Source organism: Somniosus microcephalus, chromosome 4 (genome assembly GCF_052327205.1).
Source record: "Somniosus microcephalus isolate GS21.2 chromosome 4, FLI_Smic_1.0, whole genome shotgun sequence".
In the NCBI taxonomy this organism is placed as follows: Eukaryota; Metazoa; Chordata; class Chondrichthyes; order Squaliformes; family Somniosidae; genus Somniosus; species Somniosus microcephalus.
The window spans coordinates 8,714,798-8,735,213 of NC_140990.1; the positions used below are offsets into that span (position 1 = coordinate 8,714,798).

At 48.4% G+C, this 20,416-nt stretch overlaps 1 protein-coding gene across 1 annotated transcript; it reads right to left on the minus strand.

The window, feature by feature from the left end:
- Positions 1–4,405: 4,405 nt before the first annotated feature.
- Positions 4,406–15,898, minus strand: LOC147118248 (uncharacterized). The gene is made up of 2 exons (XM_085984336.1): positions 15,767–15,898; positions 4,406–7,042 (listed from the first exon to the last, which is right to left on the minus strand). The coding sequence occupies exons 1-2, from the start codon at positions 15,792–15,794 to the stop codon at positions 5,553–5,555; spliced, it is 1,518 nt and encodes a 505-aa protein (XP_085840462.1). The 5' UTR covers positions 15,795–15,898; the 3' UTR covers positions 4,406–5,552.
- Between the last annotated feature and the right edge of the window lie 4,518 nt (positions 15,899–20,416).

Consider the following 20,416-nt stretch of genomic DNA (forward strand, 5'->3'; position numbering starts at 1 on the left):
TGGGGCCGACTGTGACGCGCTGTCCCCAGGTGAGAGCAGCTCAGTCAGCACAGAGCTGGGGCTGGAATCTGGGAGAGGGGCCGCAGGCAGCACAGAGCTGGGGCTGGAATCTGGGAGAGGGGCCGCAGGCAGCGGGCCTGGCAAAGGGACAATCACTGATTGAATAATAAACAGGGGTAAGGGCACACTAACCTCACATCATATATATATTAATGAATACTTTACATCTGTTTTCACAAAAGAGAGGGATGATGCTGACATCACAATCAGGGAGGAGGAGTGTGAAATATTAGATGAAATAAACATAGTGAGAGAGGAAGTATTAAGGGGTTTAGCATCTTGGAAAGTGGATAAATCCCCAGGCCCGGATGAAATGTATCCCAGACTGTTAAGAGAAGTAAGAGAGGAAATAGCAGAGGCTCTGACCATCATTTTCCAATCCTCTCTGGCTACAGGGGTGGTGCCGGAGGACTGTTAACGTGGTACCGTTGTTTAAAGAGGGAGAAAGGGATAGACCGAGTAATTACAGGCCAGTCAGCCTAACCTCGGTGGTGGGAAAATTATTGGAAAAGATTCTGAGGGCCAGGATAAATCTTCATTTAGAAAGACACGGATTAATCAGGGACAGTCAGCATAGATTTGTTGAGGGAAGGTCGTGTCTGACTAACTTGGTTGCATTTTTTGAGGAGGTAAGAAGGAGGATCGATGAGGGTAGTGTGTTTGATGTAGTCTATATGGATTTTAGCAAGGCTTTTGATTAGGTCCCGCATGGCAGACTGGTCACGAAAGTAAAAGCCCGTGGGATCCAAGGGAAAGGGACAAGTTGGATCCAAATTTGGCTCAGAGGCAGGAAACAAAGGGTAAAGGTCGAAGGGTGTTTGTGACTGGGAGGCTGTTCCCAGTGGGGTTCCACAGGGCTCAACACTGGGTCCTTTACTTTTTGTGGTATAAATCAATGATTTGGACTTGAATGTAGGAAGTATGATTACGAAGTTTGCAGATGATGCAAAAGTTGGCCGTGTGGTTGATGATGAAGAAGAAAGCTGCAGACTGCAGGAAGATATCGATGGACTGGTCAGGTGGGCAGAACAGTGGCAAATGGAATTCAATCTGGAGAAGTGTGAGGTAATGTATTTGGGGAGGGCTAACAAGGCAAGGGAATACACTATAAATGGTAGGACACTGAGAAGTGCAGAGGATCAGAGGGACCTTGGAGTGCCTGTCCACAGATCCCTGAAGGTGGCAGGACAGGTAGATAAGGAGATTAAGAAGGCACACGGGATACTTGCCTTTATTAGCCGAGGCTTAGAATGTAAGAGCAGGGAGGTTATACTTGAATTGTATAAAACACTAGTTAGGCCGCAGCTAGAACACTGCGTGCAGTTCTGGTCACCACATTACAGGAAGGGTGTGATTGCACTAGAGAGGGTGCAGAGGAGATTTACGAGGATGTTGCCAGGTCTGGGGAATTTTAACTATGAGGAAAGATTGGATAGGCTGGGGTTGCTTTCTTTGGAACGGAGGAGGCTGAGGGGAGACCTAATTGAGGTGTAAAAATTATGTGGGGCCTAGATAGAGTGGATAGGAAGGACCTATTTCCCTTAGCAGAAGGGTCAATAACCAGGGGGCACAGATTTAAAGTAATTGGTCGGAAGTTTAGAGGGGATTTGAGGAGAAATTTTTTCACCCAGAGGGTGGTGGGGGTCTGGAACTCACTGCCTGAAAGGGTGGTAGAGGCAGAGACCCTCATCACATTTAAAAAGCACTTGGGTGTGTACTTGAAGTGCCGTAATCTACAAGGCTACGGACCAAGTGCTGGAAAGTGGGATTAGGGTGGATAGCTCTTTGTCGGCCGGCACGGACAAGATGGGCCGAATGGCCTCCTTCTGCGCTGTAAATTTCTTTGATTCTATGATTCATTGATCATCCCATTCCCAAGCTGACTCTGTGTTAACACCTCAGACGAGCCGTCCCACATAGGGTGACTCCCTCAACCTGTTCTCCCGGTTACAGAACCAGTTTGTCTCTCTCAGGAATGCCCAAGCCTCTGTTGTCTGGGCACCAACTCACTCGTGACCTCACATGTTGCAACAAGTCTGCTGCCTGAGCAGTTTGCAGTGTTATTAGGTCTGTGGGTCTCTTAGCAACCACCTCCCTTATCTAGGCAAAGGGCTCATCTCCTGATTTTGGGGGTTATCATTCCAAACTTCAGCATTCTCTGTCTTTTAATTTCAATCTGTCTGTGTCCACCCAGTGACAACACTGAGCTCCTCCCTCCAACCACTGACACTTGCCCTCTTGCTGAGAAAGAAAGACTTGCATTTATATAGCGCCTTTCACAACCTCAGGATGTCCCAGAGCACTTTACAGCCAATGAAGAACTTCTGAAGTGTAGTCACTGTTGTAATGTAGGAAACACGGCAGCCAATTGGTGCACAGCAAGCTCCCGCAAACAGACAATGTGACAATGACCAGATAATCTATTTCAGTGATGTTGATTGAGGGATAAATATTGGCCCCAGGACACCGGGGAGAACTCCCCTGCTCTTCTTCAATGTAGCGCCATGGGATCTTTTACATCCACCTGAAAGAGCAGACGGGGGCCTCGGTTTAACATCTCATCCGAAAGACGGCACCTCTGACAGCGCAGCACTCTCTCAGTACTGGAGTGTCAGCCTAGATTTTTATGCTCAAGTCTCTGGACTGGGACTTGAACCCACGACCTTCTGACTCAGAGGTGAGAGTGCTGCCCACTGAGCTAAAGTGCCTGGAGCTAAGCCAGCTGGGATACTTGACATAGGATTACATCGGATATACGGCACAGAAACAGGCCATTCGGCCCAACCAGTCCATGCCGGTGTTTATGCTCCACTCGAGCCTCCTCCCGTCTTTCCTCATCTAAATCTATCAGCATAACCCTCGATTCCCTTCTCCCTCATATGCTTGTCTAGCCTCCCCTTAAATGCATCGATACTATTCGCTTCAACCACTCCCTGTGGCAGCGAGTTCCACATTCTCACCACTCTCTGGGTAAAGAAGTTTCTTCTGAATTCCCTATTGGATTTCTTGGTGACTATCTTATATTGAGGCCTCTAGTTATGCTCTTCCCCACAAGTGGAAACATTCTCTCTGTATCCACTCTATCAACATTTTTCATAATTTTAAAGACCTCTATTAGGTCACCCCTCAGCCTTCTTTTTTCAAGAGAAAAGAGACCCAGCCTGTTCATCCTTTCCTGATATGGACACCCTCGCATTTCTGGTATCATCCTTGTAAATCTTCTCTGCACCCTCTCCAGTGCCTCTATATCCTTTTTATAATATGGCGACCAGAAATGTACGCAGTACTCCAAGTGTGGTCTAACCAAGGTTCGATACAGGTTTAGCATAACTCCACTACTTTTCAATTCTATCCCTCGAGAAATAAACCCTAGTGCTTGGTTTGCTTTTTTTATGGCCTTGCTAACCTGTGTCGCAACTTTTAGTGATTTGTGTATTTGTACTCCGAGATCCCTTTGTTCCTCTACCCCACCTAGACTTGCACCCTCCAAGTGATAAGTGAGCTCCCCATTCTTCCTACCAAAATGTAATACCTCACATTTATCTGTTCAGCCTTGGACACTCTGCAAAAACTCTGAAATGTTTAATAATGAAATCAGGGAGTCAAAAAGCTGAGGTGAGGCAGTTTCAAGACAGTCCCTGACCAGAGATTGCTGGATGCTGACACTCGGTGCTCACGAGGATAGAATGTCCCATTCCCCAGGCACGGACATCCAGCACCTCGATCACAGCAACAATTCACAAAACAATGGCAACATAACTTGGAGCAGAGACGGTTAAGTGGAGCTCTGATCGAGGTGCTCAAAATTATGAGGGGTTTTGATCGAGCAAACAAGGAGAATCTGTTGTCACTGGCGGGAGGGTCGGTAACGAGAGGACACAGATTTCAGATCATTGGCAAAAGAATCTAGAGAGGAAATGAGGAGACTTTTTTTACCCAGCGAATTGTGATGATCTGGAATGCACTGCCTGAATGGGAGGTGGAAGCAGATTCAATAGGAACTGTCAAAAGGGAATTGGATATATACTAAAGGCAGAAATTTGCAGGGCTGTGGGGAAAGAGCAGGGCAGTGGGACTAATTGCATCGCTCTTTCAGAGAGCTGGCACCAGCACGATGGGCCGAAAGGCATCCGACTGTGCTCTATGATTTTATAACATCAGCTTCTCTCTGCTCACTAGTACTGAGAGAACAGGGAATAATCTTTAAATCCAGCCCAGTTATTGGGGGCTCTTAACATTAACAAGCCCCAGTTGCCTGAATTAACATGGTTCAGTCCTGGATGTGATTAAAGGCATCGGAAACAGTGGAATCGAACCACCGCAGTCACACTGTGGACACTCTGGTGTGTCAGCGGGTGGGATACACCAGGGAATCCCTTTCCACACACTGAGGTTGACTCTAATGATCAGGAGTCATAGGGTTTCGGATACCAGATAATCAAGCTCACAAGAACACAAATTGTCTCTCCAGACTTTATTAAGAGCGCTGCATAACACAGATCGGGTGATAATTCCCTCAATCTGGAGAATAGAAGTACAGTGAATTCGCGCGCCATCTTCTCGAGTCTGTTCCAACTGACAACGACTTAAGTGGCCTGTTCTTATACACAAGCTTGGTTACCGCTCAGGAAATGGGATTGTTTGGACCCGTCTGTTGACCGCCTCCTGAACTCCTGCTAATTCAGGGAATTTAGTCCATCTGTGACCAGACTATAACCACAAGCCCATCTGGTTATCACACCTATACGGTCCGTGAGGTTATTATCAGATTCACACCCAGACGTTGTGCCTTCACTTGTCTGGCACTTCATCCCATAACACGGGTACAGGGGCTCAGTAATGTTTCATTCATCAGAAAAAGACAAAGTACAACAACATACTGGTCAGCTTAACAGAATCTCATCATATTTATGGGGCCATAAATATAAAAGGCACTAATAAATCCAGGAGGGAATTCAGGAGAAACTTCTTTACCCAGAGAGTGATGAGAATGTGGAACTCACTCCCACAAGGAGTAGTTGAGGTGAATGGCATTGATGTATTTAAGGAGAAGCCAGATAAACATAGGAGGATATGTCAGAGGAGGCTCGTGTGGAGCATAAACCCCGGCATGGACCAGTTGGGCCGAATGGCCTGTTTCTGTGCTGTACATTCAATGTAATAACATGAACAGTCCACCGGCGCGCTCGAGGCCTTCCGTGACCGGTGGGTACCGGAGGGACTGGCGTGCATCATCACCACCGAAAATAGAATTTTAATTTCATTTAAGTTTCCTTTAAACTTTTTTTGTTATGTTACAGGTTTTACTGGTTGTGATGGTTGACTTTTAATAGGCAATTGCCTGTGATAAGGAGAAAAACAAAAATAACTAACAGTCAAATCAAGGGAATCATCAGCACAACAGATTGAAAGATTAAACAGCAGTACAAGAATTTATAAAACATTCATCCATTCCACGTTCATGTCACCCCAGCTGTCTGCAGGGCCCTGCGCTACAGAACAGTGTGAACTCGCTGGTGTCTCAGCAGGTCATTGGAGCTTTTAGAGCTCTCCCCACAGTCAGAACATGTAAACGCTCTCTCATCAGTGTGAACAAGCTGGTGTACCAGCAGGTTGGTGGACAGCAAGAATCCCTTCCCACACACAGAGCAGGGAAATGGCCTCTCCCCAGTGTGAACTTGCTGGTGTCTGGTCAGAGCCCCGGATCTTTTAAAGCTCTTCCCACAGTCAGAACATGTAAACGGTCTCTCATCTGTGTGAACAAGCTGGTGTTGCTTCAGGTCCCGGGAGTATTTAAAGCTCTTCCCACAGTCAGAACATGTAAATGGTCTCTCATCAGTGTGAACAAGCTGGTGTATCAGCAAGTTAGATGAATCAGTGAATCCTTTCCCACACACAGAGCAGGGAAATGGCCTGTCCCCAGTGTGAACTCGCTGGTGTTTGATCAGAGCCCCGGAGCTTTTAAAACTCTTCCCACAGTCAGAACATGTAAATGGTCTCTCATCTGTGTGAACAAGCTGGTGTTGCTTCAGGTCCCGGGAGTATTTAAAGCTCTTCCCACAGTCAGAACATGTAAATGGTCTCTCATCAGTGTGAACAAGCTGGTGTATCAGCAAGTTAGATGAATCAGTGAATCCCTTCCCACACACAGAGCAGGGAAATGGCCTCTCCCCAGTGTGAACTCGCTGGTGTTTGGTCAGAGCCCCGGAGCTTTTAAAACTCTTCCCACAGTCAGAACATGTAAATGGTCTCCCATCTGTGTGAACAAGCTGGTGTTGCTCCAGGTCCCGGGAGGATTTAAAGCTCTTCCCACAGTCAGAACATGTAAATGGTCTCTCATCAGTGTGAACAAGCTGGTGTATCAGCAAGTTCGATGAATCAGTGAATCCCTTCCCACACACAGAGCAGGGAAATGGCCTCTCCCCAGTGTGAACTTGCTGGTGTCTGGTCAGAACCCCGGAGCTTTTAAAACTCTTCCCACAGTCAGAACATTTAAACGGTCTCTCATCAGTGTGAACAAGCTGGTGTTGCTTCAGGTCCCGGGAGTATTTAAAGCTCTTCCCACAGTCAGAACATTTAAATGGTTTCTCATCAGAGTGAGCTTGCTGGTGTCTCAGCAGGTTGCATGAATACACAAATCCCTTCCCACACACGGAGCAGGTGAATGGACTGACCCCAGGGTGACTGTGCGGATGAACTTCTGATGTCGGCGGGGAACTGAATCCCTTCCCGCTGTCCCCACCTTTACCCGGTTTCTCCCCGGTGTGACGGAGCACGTGTCTTGCAAGGTCAGGCGATCGGCTGAAGGCGAGTCCACACACGGAACACGTGTGCTGTTTGTCTACGCTGTGATCGCTGCTCTTTCCTTCCATGTACAAAAGCCGATGATATTCAGGTCCTGATGAATCCAGCGACTCTGTCAGATCCTGACGTGATGTCTGGTCTGAGCTTCCGGTCTGTAAATGCTCCATTTCTAAAAACCCTGTAAAAGGAGTGTAGAAAGGGGTAAGAGGGAGAATGTTGTCTCATGTCGCTCTTTCCCAGCCCAGGGGCAGTGAAGCTGATTTTCAGGCCCCAGCTGCTGCACAGGTTGGCTGAAAGAATCAACAGTAATGGCGGCTGCAATCCCCACCAGCCCCCGCGCTCCAGCAGCCGCGCTGAGTTGTGACTGACCCCGCGCATGCGCCCCATGGCCCCGCCCTCCCCTGCTCCACAGGCGCCCGGCCCGCACCGCGCATGCTCAGCACACACCCTGGGCCCCTGTCAATCATCCTCCCCCGTGCCTGCGCGCTGGGCCCGAGCTCCAGGCTGCCACGCGGGGCTTTCTTTGTAAAGTCGGTGTTGGTTAAGAGCTGCAATCAGTGAGGAAAACATAGAAGATAGGAGCAGGAGTAGGCCATTCAGCCCCTCGAGCCTGCTCCGCCATTCAACAAGATCATGGCTGATCATCCAAATTCAGTAACCTGTTCCTGCCTTCTCCCCATATCCCTTGATCCCTTTAGCCTTAAGAAATATATCCAACTCCTTCTTGAATATATTTAATGAATTGGCCTCTACTGCCTTCTGTGGTAGAGAATTCCACAGGTTCACCACTCTCTGGGTGAAGAAATTCCTCCTCATCTCTGTCCTAAAAGGCTTACCCCCTTTCCTTAGTCTGTGACCCCTGGTTCTGGACTCCCCGACCATTGGGAACATCCTTCCTGCATCTAGTCTGTCCAGTCCTGTTAGAATTTTATAAGTTTCAATGAGCTCCCCTCTCATTCTTCTAAACTCCAGCGAGTATAAACCCAATCGACCCAATCTCTCCTCATACGTCATTCCTGCCATCCCAGGTATCAGTCTGGTGAACCTTCGCTGCACTCCTTCCATGGCAAGAACATCCTTCCTCAGATAAGGCGACCAAAACTGCACACAATACTCAAGATGTGGTCTCACCAAGGCCCTGTACAACTGCATCCTTGTTCCTGTACTCAAACCCTCTCACTACGAAGGCCAACATACCATTTGCCTTCTTAACCGCCTGCTGCACCTGCATGCTTACCTTCAGCGCACAAGAACACCCAGGTCTCGTTGCACTTCCCCTTCTCCCAATCTATTGCAGTTCAGAAAATAATCTGCCTTCCTGTTTTTGCCACCAAAGTGGATAACCTCGCATTTATCCACATTATACTGCATCTGCCATGCTTCTGCCCAATCACCCAACCTGTCCAAATCATACTGGAGTTTCTCGGCATCCTCCTCACAGCACACACGCCCACGCAGCTTTGTGTCGTCTGCAAACTTGGAGATATTTCATCTAGTTTTCTCGTCTAGATCATTTATATATATATTGTGAATAGCTGGGGTCCTAGGACCGATCCCTGCGGTACCCCAGTAGTCACTGCCTGCCACTCGGAAAAAGAGCCATTTATTCCAACTCTTTGCTGCCTGTCTGCCAACCTGTTCTGTATCCAAGTCAATACCTTGCCCCCAATCCCATGTGCCTTAACTTTACACGCTAATCTCTTATGCGGGACCTTATCGAAAGCCTTCTGAAAGTCCAAATACACCACATCCACTGGTTCTCCCTTAGCTATTCTACCAGTTACATCCTCAAAAAATTCCAGTAGATTAGTCAAGCACGATTTACCTTTTGTAAATCCAAGTTGACTTTGTCCGATCCTGTCACTGTTTTCCAAGTGCTCTGCTATTACATCTTTTCTAATGGACTTTAGCATTTTCCCCACTACCGATGTCAGGCTTACCGGTCTATAATTCCCCGTTTTCTCTCTACCACCTTTTTTGAATAAGTGGGGTAACATTAGCTACCCTCCAATCCATGGGAACTGTTCCAGAGTCTATTGAATTTTGGAAGATGACCAGCAATGCATCTACTATTTCTAGGGCCACTTCCTTAAGTACCCTAGGATGTAGATTATCAGGCCCTGGGAATTTATCGGCCTTCAATCCCGTCAATTTCCCAAACACCATTTCCCTACAAATACTGATTTCTTTCAGTTCCTCCCTCTCATTAGCAGTAACATAGAAGATAGGAGCAGGAGTAGGTCATTCAGCCCCTCGAGCCTGCTCCACCATTCAATGAGATCATGGCTGGTCATCCAAACTCAGTACCCTGTCCCTGCCTTCTCCCCATATTCCTTGATCCCTTTAGCCTTAAGAAATATATCTAACTCCTTCTTGATGCACTGTCCCCAGGTGAGAGCAGCTCAGTCGGCACAGAGCTGGGGCTGGAATCTGGGAGAGGGGCCGCAGGCAGCGGGCCTGGCAAAGGGACAATCAGTGATTGAATAATAAACAGGGGTAAGGGCACACTAACCTAACATCAGATATATCTATAGCTTAAGTAGACAGATTTTAAGCCAAACGATGGGACCGAAGGCTGCAATTCCTGTGCCATGCAGGAACTCCGGGACGCTTCACATATCCTGGTGAACCGCGTGTGCAGGAAGCGCCTCCCGTGGCTGGAACTCGAGCTCAGGGTCTCTGAGCTTGGGGAACGGCTGGAGTCACTGCCGGGCAGACAGGAGGCTGAGAGGTTCCTGGAGCGCACGTTCCAGGAGGTGATCACCCCGCAGCCACATAGAGTTTGTGGGAATGGTAACTGGGTGGCCGCCCAGCAGGGTTTGAGGAGGCAAGGCAGTGCAGGAATCCCCCGGGAGTGCGGCGCTCTCAAACTGGTTTTCAGTGCTGAATCCCGGTGAGGGTGACGACACCTCGGGGGGGAGAGTGCAGTCTAGAGCGCATCCAATGCACTGTGGGGCAAGGCCAATTTCAGTGGGATGAGAATGGATCTGGCCCGGGTAAATTGGAATCAAAGATTGGCAGGAAAAACTGTAGAGGAACAATGGGCTGCCTTTAAAGAGGAAATAATTCGGGTACAGTCGAGGTACATTCCCACTAAGGGGAAATGTAGGGCAACTAAAGTCAGAGCGCCCTGGATGATGAAAGAGATAGAGAGTAAGATGAAGCAGAAAAAGAGTGCGTATGACAGATGTCAGGTCGAGAATACATCTGAGAATCAGGCTAAATATAGAAAGTTCAGAGGAGAAGTGAAAAAGGAAATACGAGGGGCAAAGAGAGGGTATGAGAATAGAATGGCAGCTAACATAAAAGGTAATCCACAAGTCTTCTTTAGGCATATAAATAATAAACAGGTAGTTAGAGGAGGGGTGGGGCCGATTAGGGACCAAAAAGGAGACCTACGCATGGAGGCAGAGGGTAAGGCTGAGGTACTAAATCAGTACTTTGCATCTGTCTTCACCAAGGAAGAAGATGCTGCCATAGACATAGTGAAGGAGGAGGTGGAGGAGACACTGGATGGGATAAAATTGATAAAGACAAGGTACTAGAAAGGCTGGCTGTACTTAAAGTAGATAAGTCACCAGGACCGGATGGGAAGCATCCTAGTACGCTGAGGGAAGTGAAGGAAGAAATTGTGGAGGTACTGGCCATAACCTTCCAAATCCTCATTAGAAACTGGGGTGGTGCCAGAGGACTGGAGAATTGCAAATGTCACACCCTTGTTCAAAAAAGGGTGTAAGGACAAACCCAGCAACACGGGCCAGTCAGTTTGACCTCGGTAGTGGGGAAGCTTTTAGAAACAAAAATCAGGGACAAAATTAACAGTGTGGATTAATTAAGGAAAGCCAGCACGGATTTGTTAAAGGCAAATTGTGTTTAACCAACTTGATGGAGTTTTTTGATGAGGTAACAGAGAGGGTTGATGAGGGCAATGTGGTTGACGTGGTGTGCATGGATTTCCAAAAGGCGTTCGACAAAGTGCCACATAATAGGCTTACCAGCAAAGTTGAAGCCCATGGAGTAAAAGGGACAGTGGCTGCATGGATAGGGAATTGGCTAAGTGACAGGAAACAGTGAGTAGTGGTGAACGGTTGTTTTTCGGACTGGAGGAAGGTACACAGTGGTGTTCCCCAGGGGTCGGTTCTAGGACCACGGCTTTTCTTGATATATATTAAAGACTTGGATGTAGGTGTACAGGGCACAATTTCAAAATTTGCAGATGACACAAAACTTGGAAGTATTGTGAACAGTGAGGAAGATAGTGATAGACTTCAAGTGGACATAGACAGGCTGGTGGAATGGGCAGACACGTCACAGATTAAATCTAATGTAGAAAAATGTGAAGTGATACATTTTGGTAGAAAGAATGAGGAGAGGAAATATAAACTAAAGGGTACAATCCTAAAGTGGGTGCATGAACAGAGAGACCTGGGGGTATATGTGCACAAATCATTGAAGGTAGCAGGGCAGGTTGAGAAAACAGTTAAAAAAGCTTACCGGAACCTGGGCTTCATGAATAGAGGTATAGAGTACAAAAATGTTGAAATTATGATGAACCTTTATAAAACACTAGTTCGGCCTCAACTGGAGTATTGTGTCCAATCCTGGGCACCACACTTTAGGAAGGATGTGAAGGCCTTAGAGAGGGTGCAGAAAAGATTTACGAGAATGATTCCAGGGATGAGGGACTTCAGTTACATTGATAGACTGGAGAAGCTGGGGTTGTTCTCCTTGGAGCAGAGAAGATTGAGAGGAGATTTGATCGAGGTGTTCAAAATCAAGAGGGGTCTGGACAGAGTAGAGAGAAACTCTTCCAATTGGCAGAGGGGTCGAGAACCAGAGGACACAGATTTAAGGTGATTGACAAAAGAACCAAAGGCGACATGAGGAAAAACTTTTTTACGCAGCGAGTGGTTAGGATCTGGAATGCACTGCCTGAAAGGGTGGTGGAGGCAGATTCAATCACCGCTTTCAAAAGGGAATTGGATAAGTACCTGAAAGAGAACTATTGCAGGACTTCAGATTCCTGGGGCAGGAGGGACCAGTTCTGGGGCAGGAGGGACCTGTCCAAGGTGGACGGGTTGCACCTCAACAGAGCTGGGACCAATGTCCTCATGGGACGGTTAACTAGTGCTGTGGGGGAGGGTTTAAATTAATTTGACAGGGGGATGGGCACCAGGATGAAACATTAGAGAGGAGAAACAAGGTGAAGAGAGGACTGGGAGAGACAAGTAGCACTAGAGGGACAGAATTGCTGGTCATCTTCCAAAATTCGATAGACTCTGGAACAGTTCCCATGGATTGGAGGGTAGCTAATGTTACCCCACTATTCAAAAAAGGTGGTAGAGAGAAAACGGGAAATTATAGACCGGTAAGCCTGACATCGGTAGTGGGGAAAATGCTAGAGTCCATTATAAAGGATGTAATAGCAGAGCACTTGGAAAACAGTGGCAGTATCGGACAAAGTCAACATGGATTTACAAAAGGTAAATCGTGCTTGACTAATCTACTGGAATTTTTTGAGGATGTAACTGGTAGAATAGATAAGGGAGAACCACTGGATGTGGTGTATTTGGACTTTCAGAAGGCTTTTGATAAGGTCCCGCATAAGAGATTAAAGTGTAAAGTTAAGGCACATGGGATTGGGAGCAAGGTATTGACTTGGATAAAGAACTGGTTGGCAGACAGGAAGCAAAGAGTTAGAAACATAGAAGATAGGAGCAGGAGTAGGCCATTCGGCCCCTTGAGCCTGCTCCGCCATTCAATGAGATCATGGCTGATCATCCAAATTCAGTACCCTGTCCCTGCCTTCTCCCCATATCCCTTGATCCCTTTAGCCTTAAGAAATATATCCAACTCCTTCTTGAATATATTTAATTAATTGGTCTCGACTGCCTTCTGTGGGAGAGAATTCCACAGGTTCACCACTCTCTGGGTGAATAAATTCTTCATCTCTGTCCTAAATGGCTTACTCCTTATCCTTAGACTGTGACCCCTGGTCCTGGACTCCCCGACCATCGGGAACATCCTTCCTGCATCTCGTCTGTCTAGTCCTGTTAGAATTTTATACGTTTCAATAAGATCCCCTCTCATTCTTCTAAACTCCTGCGAATATAAGTCCAATCGACCCAATCTCTCCTCATACGTCATTCCTGCCATTCCAGGTATCAGCCTGGTGAATCTTCGCTGCACTCCCTCCATGGCAAGAACATCCTTCCTCAGATAAGGCAAACAAAACTGCACACAATACTCAGGATGTGGTCTCACCAAGGCCCTGTACAACTGCAGCAAGACATCCTTGTTCCTGTACTCAAACCCTCTCGCTACGAAGGCCAACATACCATTTGCCTTCTTAACCGCCTGCTTCACCTGCATGCTTACCTTCAGCGACTGGTGAACCAGGACCAGTACAAGATAGATTAAGGCGATACTTAGTACAACTAAATCAGGAGGTACAAGCACTAAATAAAGAAGTAAGGAACCAACAACAGATTAAAGATCTAGAAAGGCAGAATGCTGGACTTAAACCAGACGAGTTGCCCAGAATAGGTCAACAAGTAATGACGCAAGTTATCGGAAGAAAGGGAATGGGGCCTGTTGGATGGGGCCATGTACTGTATTAATGACAAGTGATACGTGTGTTTGTCTACAGGAACCGATGGGTATGCGATGGAAGCAATGGACCCAGGTGAAACCATTTAACACTAAAGACCCCCATTCTACCCTCTCCTCTAGGGGAAAGAGCTCAGAAGACGACCAGACCTCTGTTTAAATTACAGATAAAGATGGATCCAGTCGACCCTTTATATCAGAGGGTCCGTCTCGGGGAGAAGAAGCTCTCCCGGTTTACCCTTACACCTGAGAACTAATTTTTAATGTGGAAGCAAGTCATCCTCAGTTCCGATGGACTGCCTAAGAAGAAAGAAGAAGATATAATTGGAGTAAGACTTCTTTACTCCTGTACTCAAATCCTCTTGTAATGAAGGCCAGCATACCATTTGCTTTCTTAACCGCCTTTCACGACCACCGGACGTCCCAAAGCGCTTTACAGCCAATGAAGTACTTTTGAAGTGTATTCACCGTTGTAATGTGGGAAACATGGCAGCCAATTTGCGCACAGCAAGCTCCCACAAACAGCAACGTGATAATGACCGGATAATCTGTTTTTTCATCATGGTGATTGAGGGATAAATATTGGGCTCAAAACACCGGGGATAACTTCTTCGAAATAGCACCACGGGATCTTTTACATCCACCTGAGGGGGCAGACGGGGGCCTCGGTTTAACATCTCATCCGTAGGACGGCACCTCCAACACTGCAGTGCTCCTTCATTACTGCCCCTCCGACAATGCGGCTCTCCCGCAGCACTGTCTCTCCGACAGTGCAGCACTCCCTCAGTACTGCCCCTCCAATGGAGCAGAGCTCCGTCAGTACTGCCCCTCCGACAATGCGGCTCTCCCTCAGTACTGCCCCTCCGACAGTGCAGAGCTCCCTCAGTACTGCCCCTCCGACAGCGCGGAGCTCCCTCAGTACTGCCCCTCCGACAGTGCAGAGCTCCCTCAGTACTGCCCCTCCAACAGTGCGGAGCTCCCTCAGTACTGCCCCTCCGACAGTGCGGCGCTCCCTCAGTACTGCTCCCCCGACAGTGCGGCGCTCCCTCAGTACTGCCCCTCCGACAGTGCGGCGCTCCCTCAGCGCTGCCCCTCCGACAGTGCGGCGCTCCTTCAGCACCGCCCCTCCGACAGTGCGGCGCTCCCTCAGCACCGCCCCTCCGACAGTGCGGCGCTCCCTCAGCACTGCCCCTCCGACAGTACGGCACTCCCTCAGTACTGCCCCTCCGACAGTGCGGTGCTCCCTCAGTATTCCCCCTCCGACAGTGCGGCGCTCCCTCAGTACTGCCCCTCCGACAGTGCGGCGCTCCCTCAGGACTGCCCCTCCGACAGTGCGGCGCTCCCTCAGGACTGCCCCTCCGACAGTGCGGCGCTCCCTCAGTGCTGCCCCTCCGACAGTGCGGCGCTCCCTCAGCACTGCCCCTCCGACAGTGCGGCGCTCCCTCAGTACTGCCCCTCCGACAGTGCAGCGCTCCCTCAGCACCGCACTGGAGTGTCAGCCTCGCTTTATGTGTTCAAGTCCCTGGAGCGGGACTTGAACCCACAACCTTCTGACTCTGCTATCCACTGAGCCACAGCTGACTCCAGTCTTTTACACAGTTTCATCATAACTTCCTTGCTTTTTGCACTCTAGGCCTCTCCTAAAGCAGGGGAGTTATGATGAATTGTTAAACAGTGTTTTTTGCAGAGTGACCAAGGCTGTCTGTCGGAAACAATTGTGCATTTGAAAGCAGCTTGTATTGTGAAGCTTGTGCCCCTTTGCCAGGCCCGCTGCCTGCGGCCCCTCTCCCAGATTCCAGCCCCAGCTCTGTGCTGACTGAGCTGCTCTCACCTGGGGACAACGCGTCACAATCGGCCCCAGCGCACCTGAGCTGGAAAGGAGGCCCCGCCCCCTAGCCGCGCCGCCATTGGTTGGAGGACCAGGCCGCCCAGTTCAGTCCGCCCAGCTCCGCCCTCTTCCTATTGGTCAGAGCTCCCGTCAGTCACAGGCCCGGGCCGGCCTCCATCCACCTGACAGGCCGCTTCCTGTGATGACGTCACAATCGGGCCCCAGCCTCAGCGCCGGGGAGGAAGGTCCCGCCCCCTAGCCGCGCCGCCATTGGTTGGAGGACCCGGGCCCGCCCTAGTGCTATTGGTCAGCGACTCCGTCAGTCAGAATCACAATGCTCCGGCTCACGCCGCCACCTCGCGCGGTTCAATCGGCTCCGTTCGGCGTCCGCGGAGGTCCCGCCCGCCCGACTCTCAGGTTTGGTTTTTCTCGTATTTTACTTTATAATCTCGCTCTCCGCCTCACCTCGATTTAAATCGATTCCCCAACACATTACTTTACCCCGGCCGCTGATTCCGCCACATCCCCGGCCTTCTGCCTGCGACGGCGCACTGGCAGCCTGGTGTTGCGCCTGCCCGCGCTGTGATTGGTGCACGGGAAGGCAAGTGGGCGTGTCCGGGCCCGGGCTAACTTGGGGGAGACAAAGGCTGGCTGGAGCGCATGCGCAGCCCGCCTCGCACCGTTGGGAAGCTTTTCAATTATTTTTTTTTGCGAAACAAATTGAAAACACTCATTAATTCCCCCAACCTCCTCCTCTCTAAAGTGCGATTATTATTATTTTTGTTTTTCCTCATTTGTGTGGGATGTCTTTTTTTTTACCTTGCGGTGGCGTGCGCCGATCCAACCGACTCCTGGGCGTTGCGTGCTGGCGTCAGCGCGTAATCGGAGGGGAGGTGTGATTGACGCGAGGCGCCCGCCAATCAGGAGCGGGGAAAACGCTGGGAGGACCGGGCGGGCTGACGGTCCTCCAACCAATGGCGGCGCGGGACCTCGGTGGGCTGCAGGCCGCTTTCCTGCTTTCATTGTCTGCAGGAGCTGTTAAAGGAAAAGGGGAGGAGGGGGTGGAAAAAAACCAGCTTGTGAGTGTTTATTCCTTTGCATTACCTTTATTGCAAGGCTGTTCATCAACTGCATTCATTTAAAAATAAGTGAACCTTTTCTCTTTTCGACTTTTATCCAGAACAAGAGCCCTGGTGCTGTGAACATTTTGGTGGGCAGCCACTTTTAAAGGGACAAAGACCAGCATTCTTCCTCCTCTCTCTCTCTCTTGTGAGTATTTGTGGTGGGTGAGAGGGGGTGAGTCAAAGGGGACTGCGGCCCCTTTTCAACAAAAACAATTGCTTGCCCATTTAAAGGGGAATGGGTGCCCCCCAGGTATTTAAAGGGGCAGTGCCTCTCTCTTTCTGTATCATGTAAGAGCAGGGAGGTTCTGCTTGAACTGTACAAAACACCAGTTAGGCCAGCGGCTAGAGTGCTGCGTGCAGTTCTGCTCGCCCCATTGCAGGAAAGATGTGACTGCTCGAGACGGGAGATTTACGAGGATGTTGCCAGGACTAGAGAATTTCAGCTACAAGGAAAGACTGAATACATAGAAACATAGAAGAAAATCTACATCCTAGGGTACTTAAGGAAGTGGCCCTGGAAATAGTAGATACATTGCTGGTCATCTTCCAAAATTCGATAGACTCTGGAACAGTACCCATGGATTGGAGGGTAGCTAATGTTACCCCACTGTTCAAAAAGGGTGGTAGAGAGAAAACGGGGAATTACAGACCGGTAAGCCTGACATCGGTAGTGGGGAAAATGCTAGAGTCCATTATAAAAGACGTAATAGCAGAGCACTTGGAAAACAGTGACTGGATCGGACAAAGTCAACATGGATTTACAAAAGGTAAATCGTGCTTGACTAATCTACTGGAATTATTTGAGGATGTAACTGGTAAAGTAGATAAGGGAGAACCAGTGGATGTGGTGTATTTGGACTTACAAAAGGCTTTCGGTAAGGTCCCGCATAAGAGATAGAAACATAGAAGATAGGAGCAGGAGTAGGCCATTCGGCCCCTCGAGCCTGCTCCGCCATTCAATGTGATCATGGCTGATCGTACAAGTTCAGTACCCGGTCCCTGCTTTCTCCCCATATTCCTTGATCCCTTTGGCCTTAAGAAATATATCCAACTCCTTCTTGAATATATTTAATGAATTGGCCTCTGCTGCCTTCTGTGGTAGAGAATTCCACAGGTTCACCACTCTCTGGGTGAAGAAATTTCTCCTCATCTCTGTCGTAAAAGGCCTACCACTTATCCTTAGACTGTGATCGCAGGTTCTGGATTCCCCGACCATTGGGAACATCCTCCCTGCATCTAGTGTGTCCAGTCCTCCCAGAATTTTATAAGTTTCAATGAGATCCCCTCTCATTCTTCTAAACTCCAGCGACCCAATCTCTCCTCATACATCATTCCTCTCATCCCAGGTATCAGTCTGGTGAATCTTGGCTGGACTCCTTCCATGGCAAGAATATCCTTCCTCAGATAAGGCGACCAAAACTGCACACAATACTCAAGGTGTGGTCTCACCAAGGCCCTGCACAACTGCAGCAAGACATCCTTGTTCCTGTACTCAAACCCTCTCGCTACGAAGGCCAACATACCATTTGCCGCCTTAACCACCTGCTGCACCTGCATGCTTACCTTCAGCGACTGGTGCACAAGGACACCCAGGTCTCGTTGCACTTCCCCTTCTCCCAATCTATTGCCATTCAGATAATAATCTGCCTTCCTGTTTTTGACACCAAAGTGAATAACCTCACATTTATCCACAATATATTGCATCTGCCATGCTTCTGCCCAATCACCCAACCTGTCCAAATCATCCTGGAGTTTCTCGGCATCCTCCTCACAGCACACACGCCCGCCCAGCTTTGTGTCGTCTGCAAATTTGGAGATATTACATCTAGTTCCCTCATCTAGATCATTAATATATATTGTGAATAGCTGGGGTCCAAGGACCGATCCCTGCGGTACCCCACTAGTCACTGCCTGCCACTCGGAAAAAGACCCATTAATTCCAACTCTTTGTTTTCTGTCCGCCAACCAGTTCTCTATCCAAGTCAGTACCTTACCCCAATCCCATGTGCCTTAACTTTGCACGCTAATCTCTTATGTGGGACCTTATCGAAAGCCTTCTGAAAGTCCAAATACACCACATCTACTGGTTCGCCCTTATCTATTTTACCAGTTACATCCTCAAAAAATTCCAGTAGATTAGTCAAGCACGATTTACCTTTTGTAAATCCATGTCGACTTTGTCCGATCCTGTCACTGTTTTCCAAGTGCTCTGCTATTACATAAGAACATAAGCACATAAGAAATAGGAGCAGGAGTAGGCCAATCGGCCCCTCGAGCCTGCTCCGCCATTCAATAAGATCATGGCTGATCTGATCCTAACCGCCAATCTACAATCACAAAACCATCTCCTGAATCTAACAGAATTAGACACGCGAAATAGGAGCAGGATCAGGTTACACGGCCCCTGGGCCCGCTCGCTACCCACAGGGCCATGTCCGATCCGAACCTAGACTCATGTCCAAATTCCTGCCCGCTCCCCGTAACCCTTAATTCCCTTTTACTTCTAGGAAACTGTCTATTTCTGTCTTAAATTTATGTAATGATGTAGCTTCTACAGCTTTTTGGGGCAGCATATTCCATGGACCTACCACCCTGAGTGAAGTAGTTCCTCCTCATCTCAGTTTTGAAAGAGCAGCCCCTTATTCTAAGACTATGCCCCCTAGTTCTAGTTTCACCCATCATCGGGAACATCCTCCCCGCACCCACCTGATCCAACCCCTTCACTATCTTATATGTTTCAATAAGATCGCCTCTCATTCTTCTGAACTCCAATGAGTAGAGTCCCAATCTACTCAACCTCTCCTCATATGTCCATCCCCTCATCCCCGGGATTAACCGAGTGAACCTTCTTTGTACTGACTCGAGAGCAAGTATGTCTTCAGTATGGACACCAAAACTGTATGCAGTACTCCAGGTGCAGTCTCACCAATACTTTGTACAACTGAAGCAATACCTCCCTATTTTTATATCCTGTCCCCCTAGCAATGAAAGCCAACATTCCATTGGCCTTCTTAATCACTTGCTGCACCTGCATACTAACCTTTTGAGTTTCGTGCACCAGGACCCCCAGATCCCTTTGTACTTCAGTACTTTCCAGTTTCTTGCCATTAAGATAATAACTTGCTCTATGATTTTTCCTGCCAAAGTGCATAACCTCACACTTTCCAGTATTGTATTACATCTGCCAAATCTCTGCCCACTTACTTAGCCTGTCTATGCCCCCTTGCAGATTTTTTATGTCCTCCTCACTCACTACTTTCCCTCCCATCTTAGTATCATCTGCAAACTTTGATATGTTACACTCGGTCCCCTCCTCCAAATCGTTAATATAGATTGTAAAGAGTTGGGGACCCAGCACTGACCCCTGCGGAACGCCACTAGTTACTGATTGCCAGTCTGCGAATGAACCATTTATCCCAACTCTCTGCCTTCTGTTAGATAGCCAATCCTCTATCCATGCCAGAATATTACCCCCAATCCCGTGATTTTTTATCTTAAGCAATAATCTTTTGTGTGGCACCGTGTCAAATGCCTTTTGGAAGTCTAAATACACTACGTCCACTGGTTCCCCTTTATCCACCCTATACGTTACTTCCTCAAAGAACTCCAGCAAATTTGTCAAACATGACTTCCCCTTCATAAAACCATGCTGACTTTGTCCTATTAAATTATGATTATCCAAATGTCCTATTACTGTCTCCTTAATAATGGACTCCAAAATTTTACCTACCACAGATGTTAGGCTAAGCGTGTTACATTAGCAGTTTTCCAGTCTGCCGGGACCTTTGCCGAGTCCATGGAGTTTTGGAAAATTATTACCAATGCATCCACAATCCCTACCGCCACTTCCCTCAAGACCCTAGGATGTAAGCCATCAGGTCCAGGTGATTTATCCGCCTTGAGTCCCATTATTTTTCCGAGTACCACTTCCTTAGTGATTTTGATCGTGTTTAGCTCCTCCCCCCGCTATAGCCCCCTGTTTGTCCAGTGT

Coding starts and splice junctions, on each gene's coding strand:
- LOC147118248 (XM_085984336.1), bottom strand. CDS start 15,794: ATGTGTTGGGGAATCGATTTAAATCGAG. Junction 7,043..15,766: donor GGGAATCGATTTAAATCGAG/GTGAGGCGGAGA, acceptor CTCCTTTTACAG/GGTTTTTAGAAATGGAGCAT.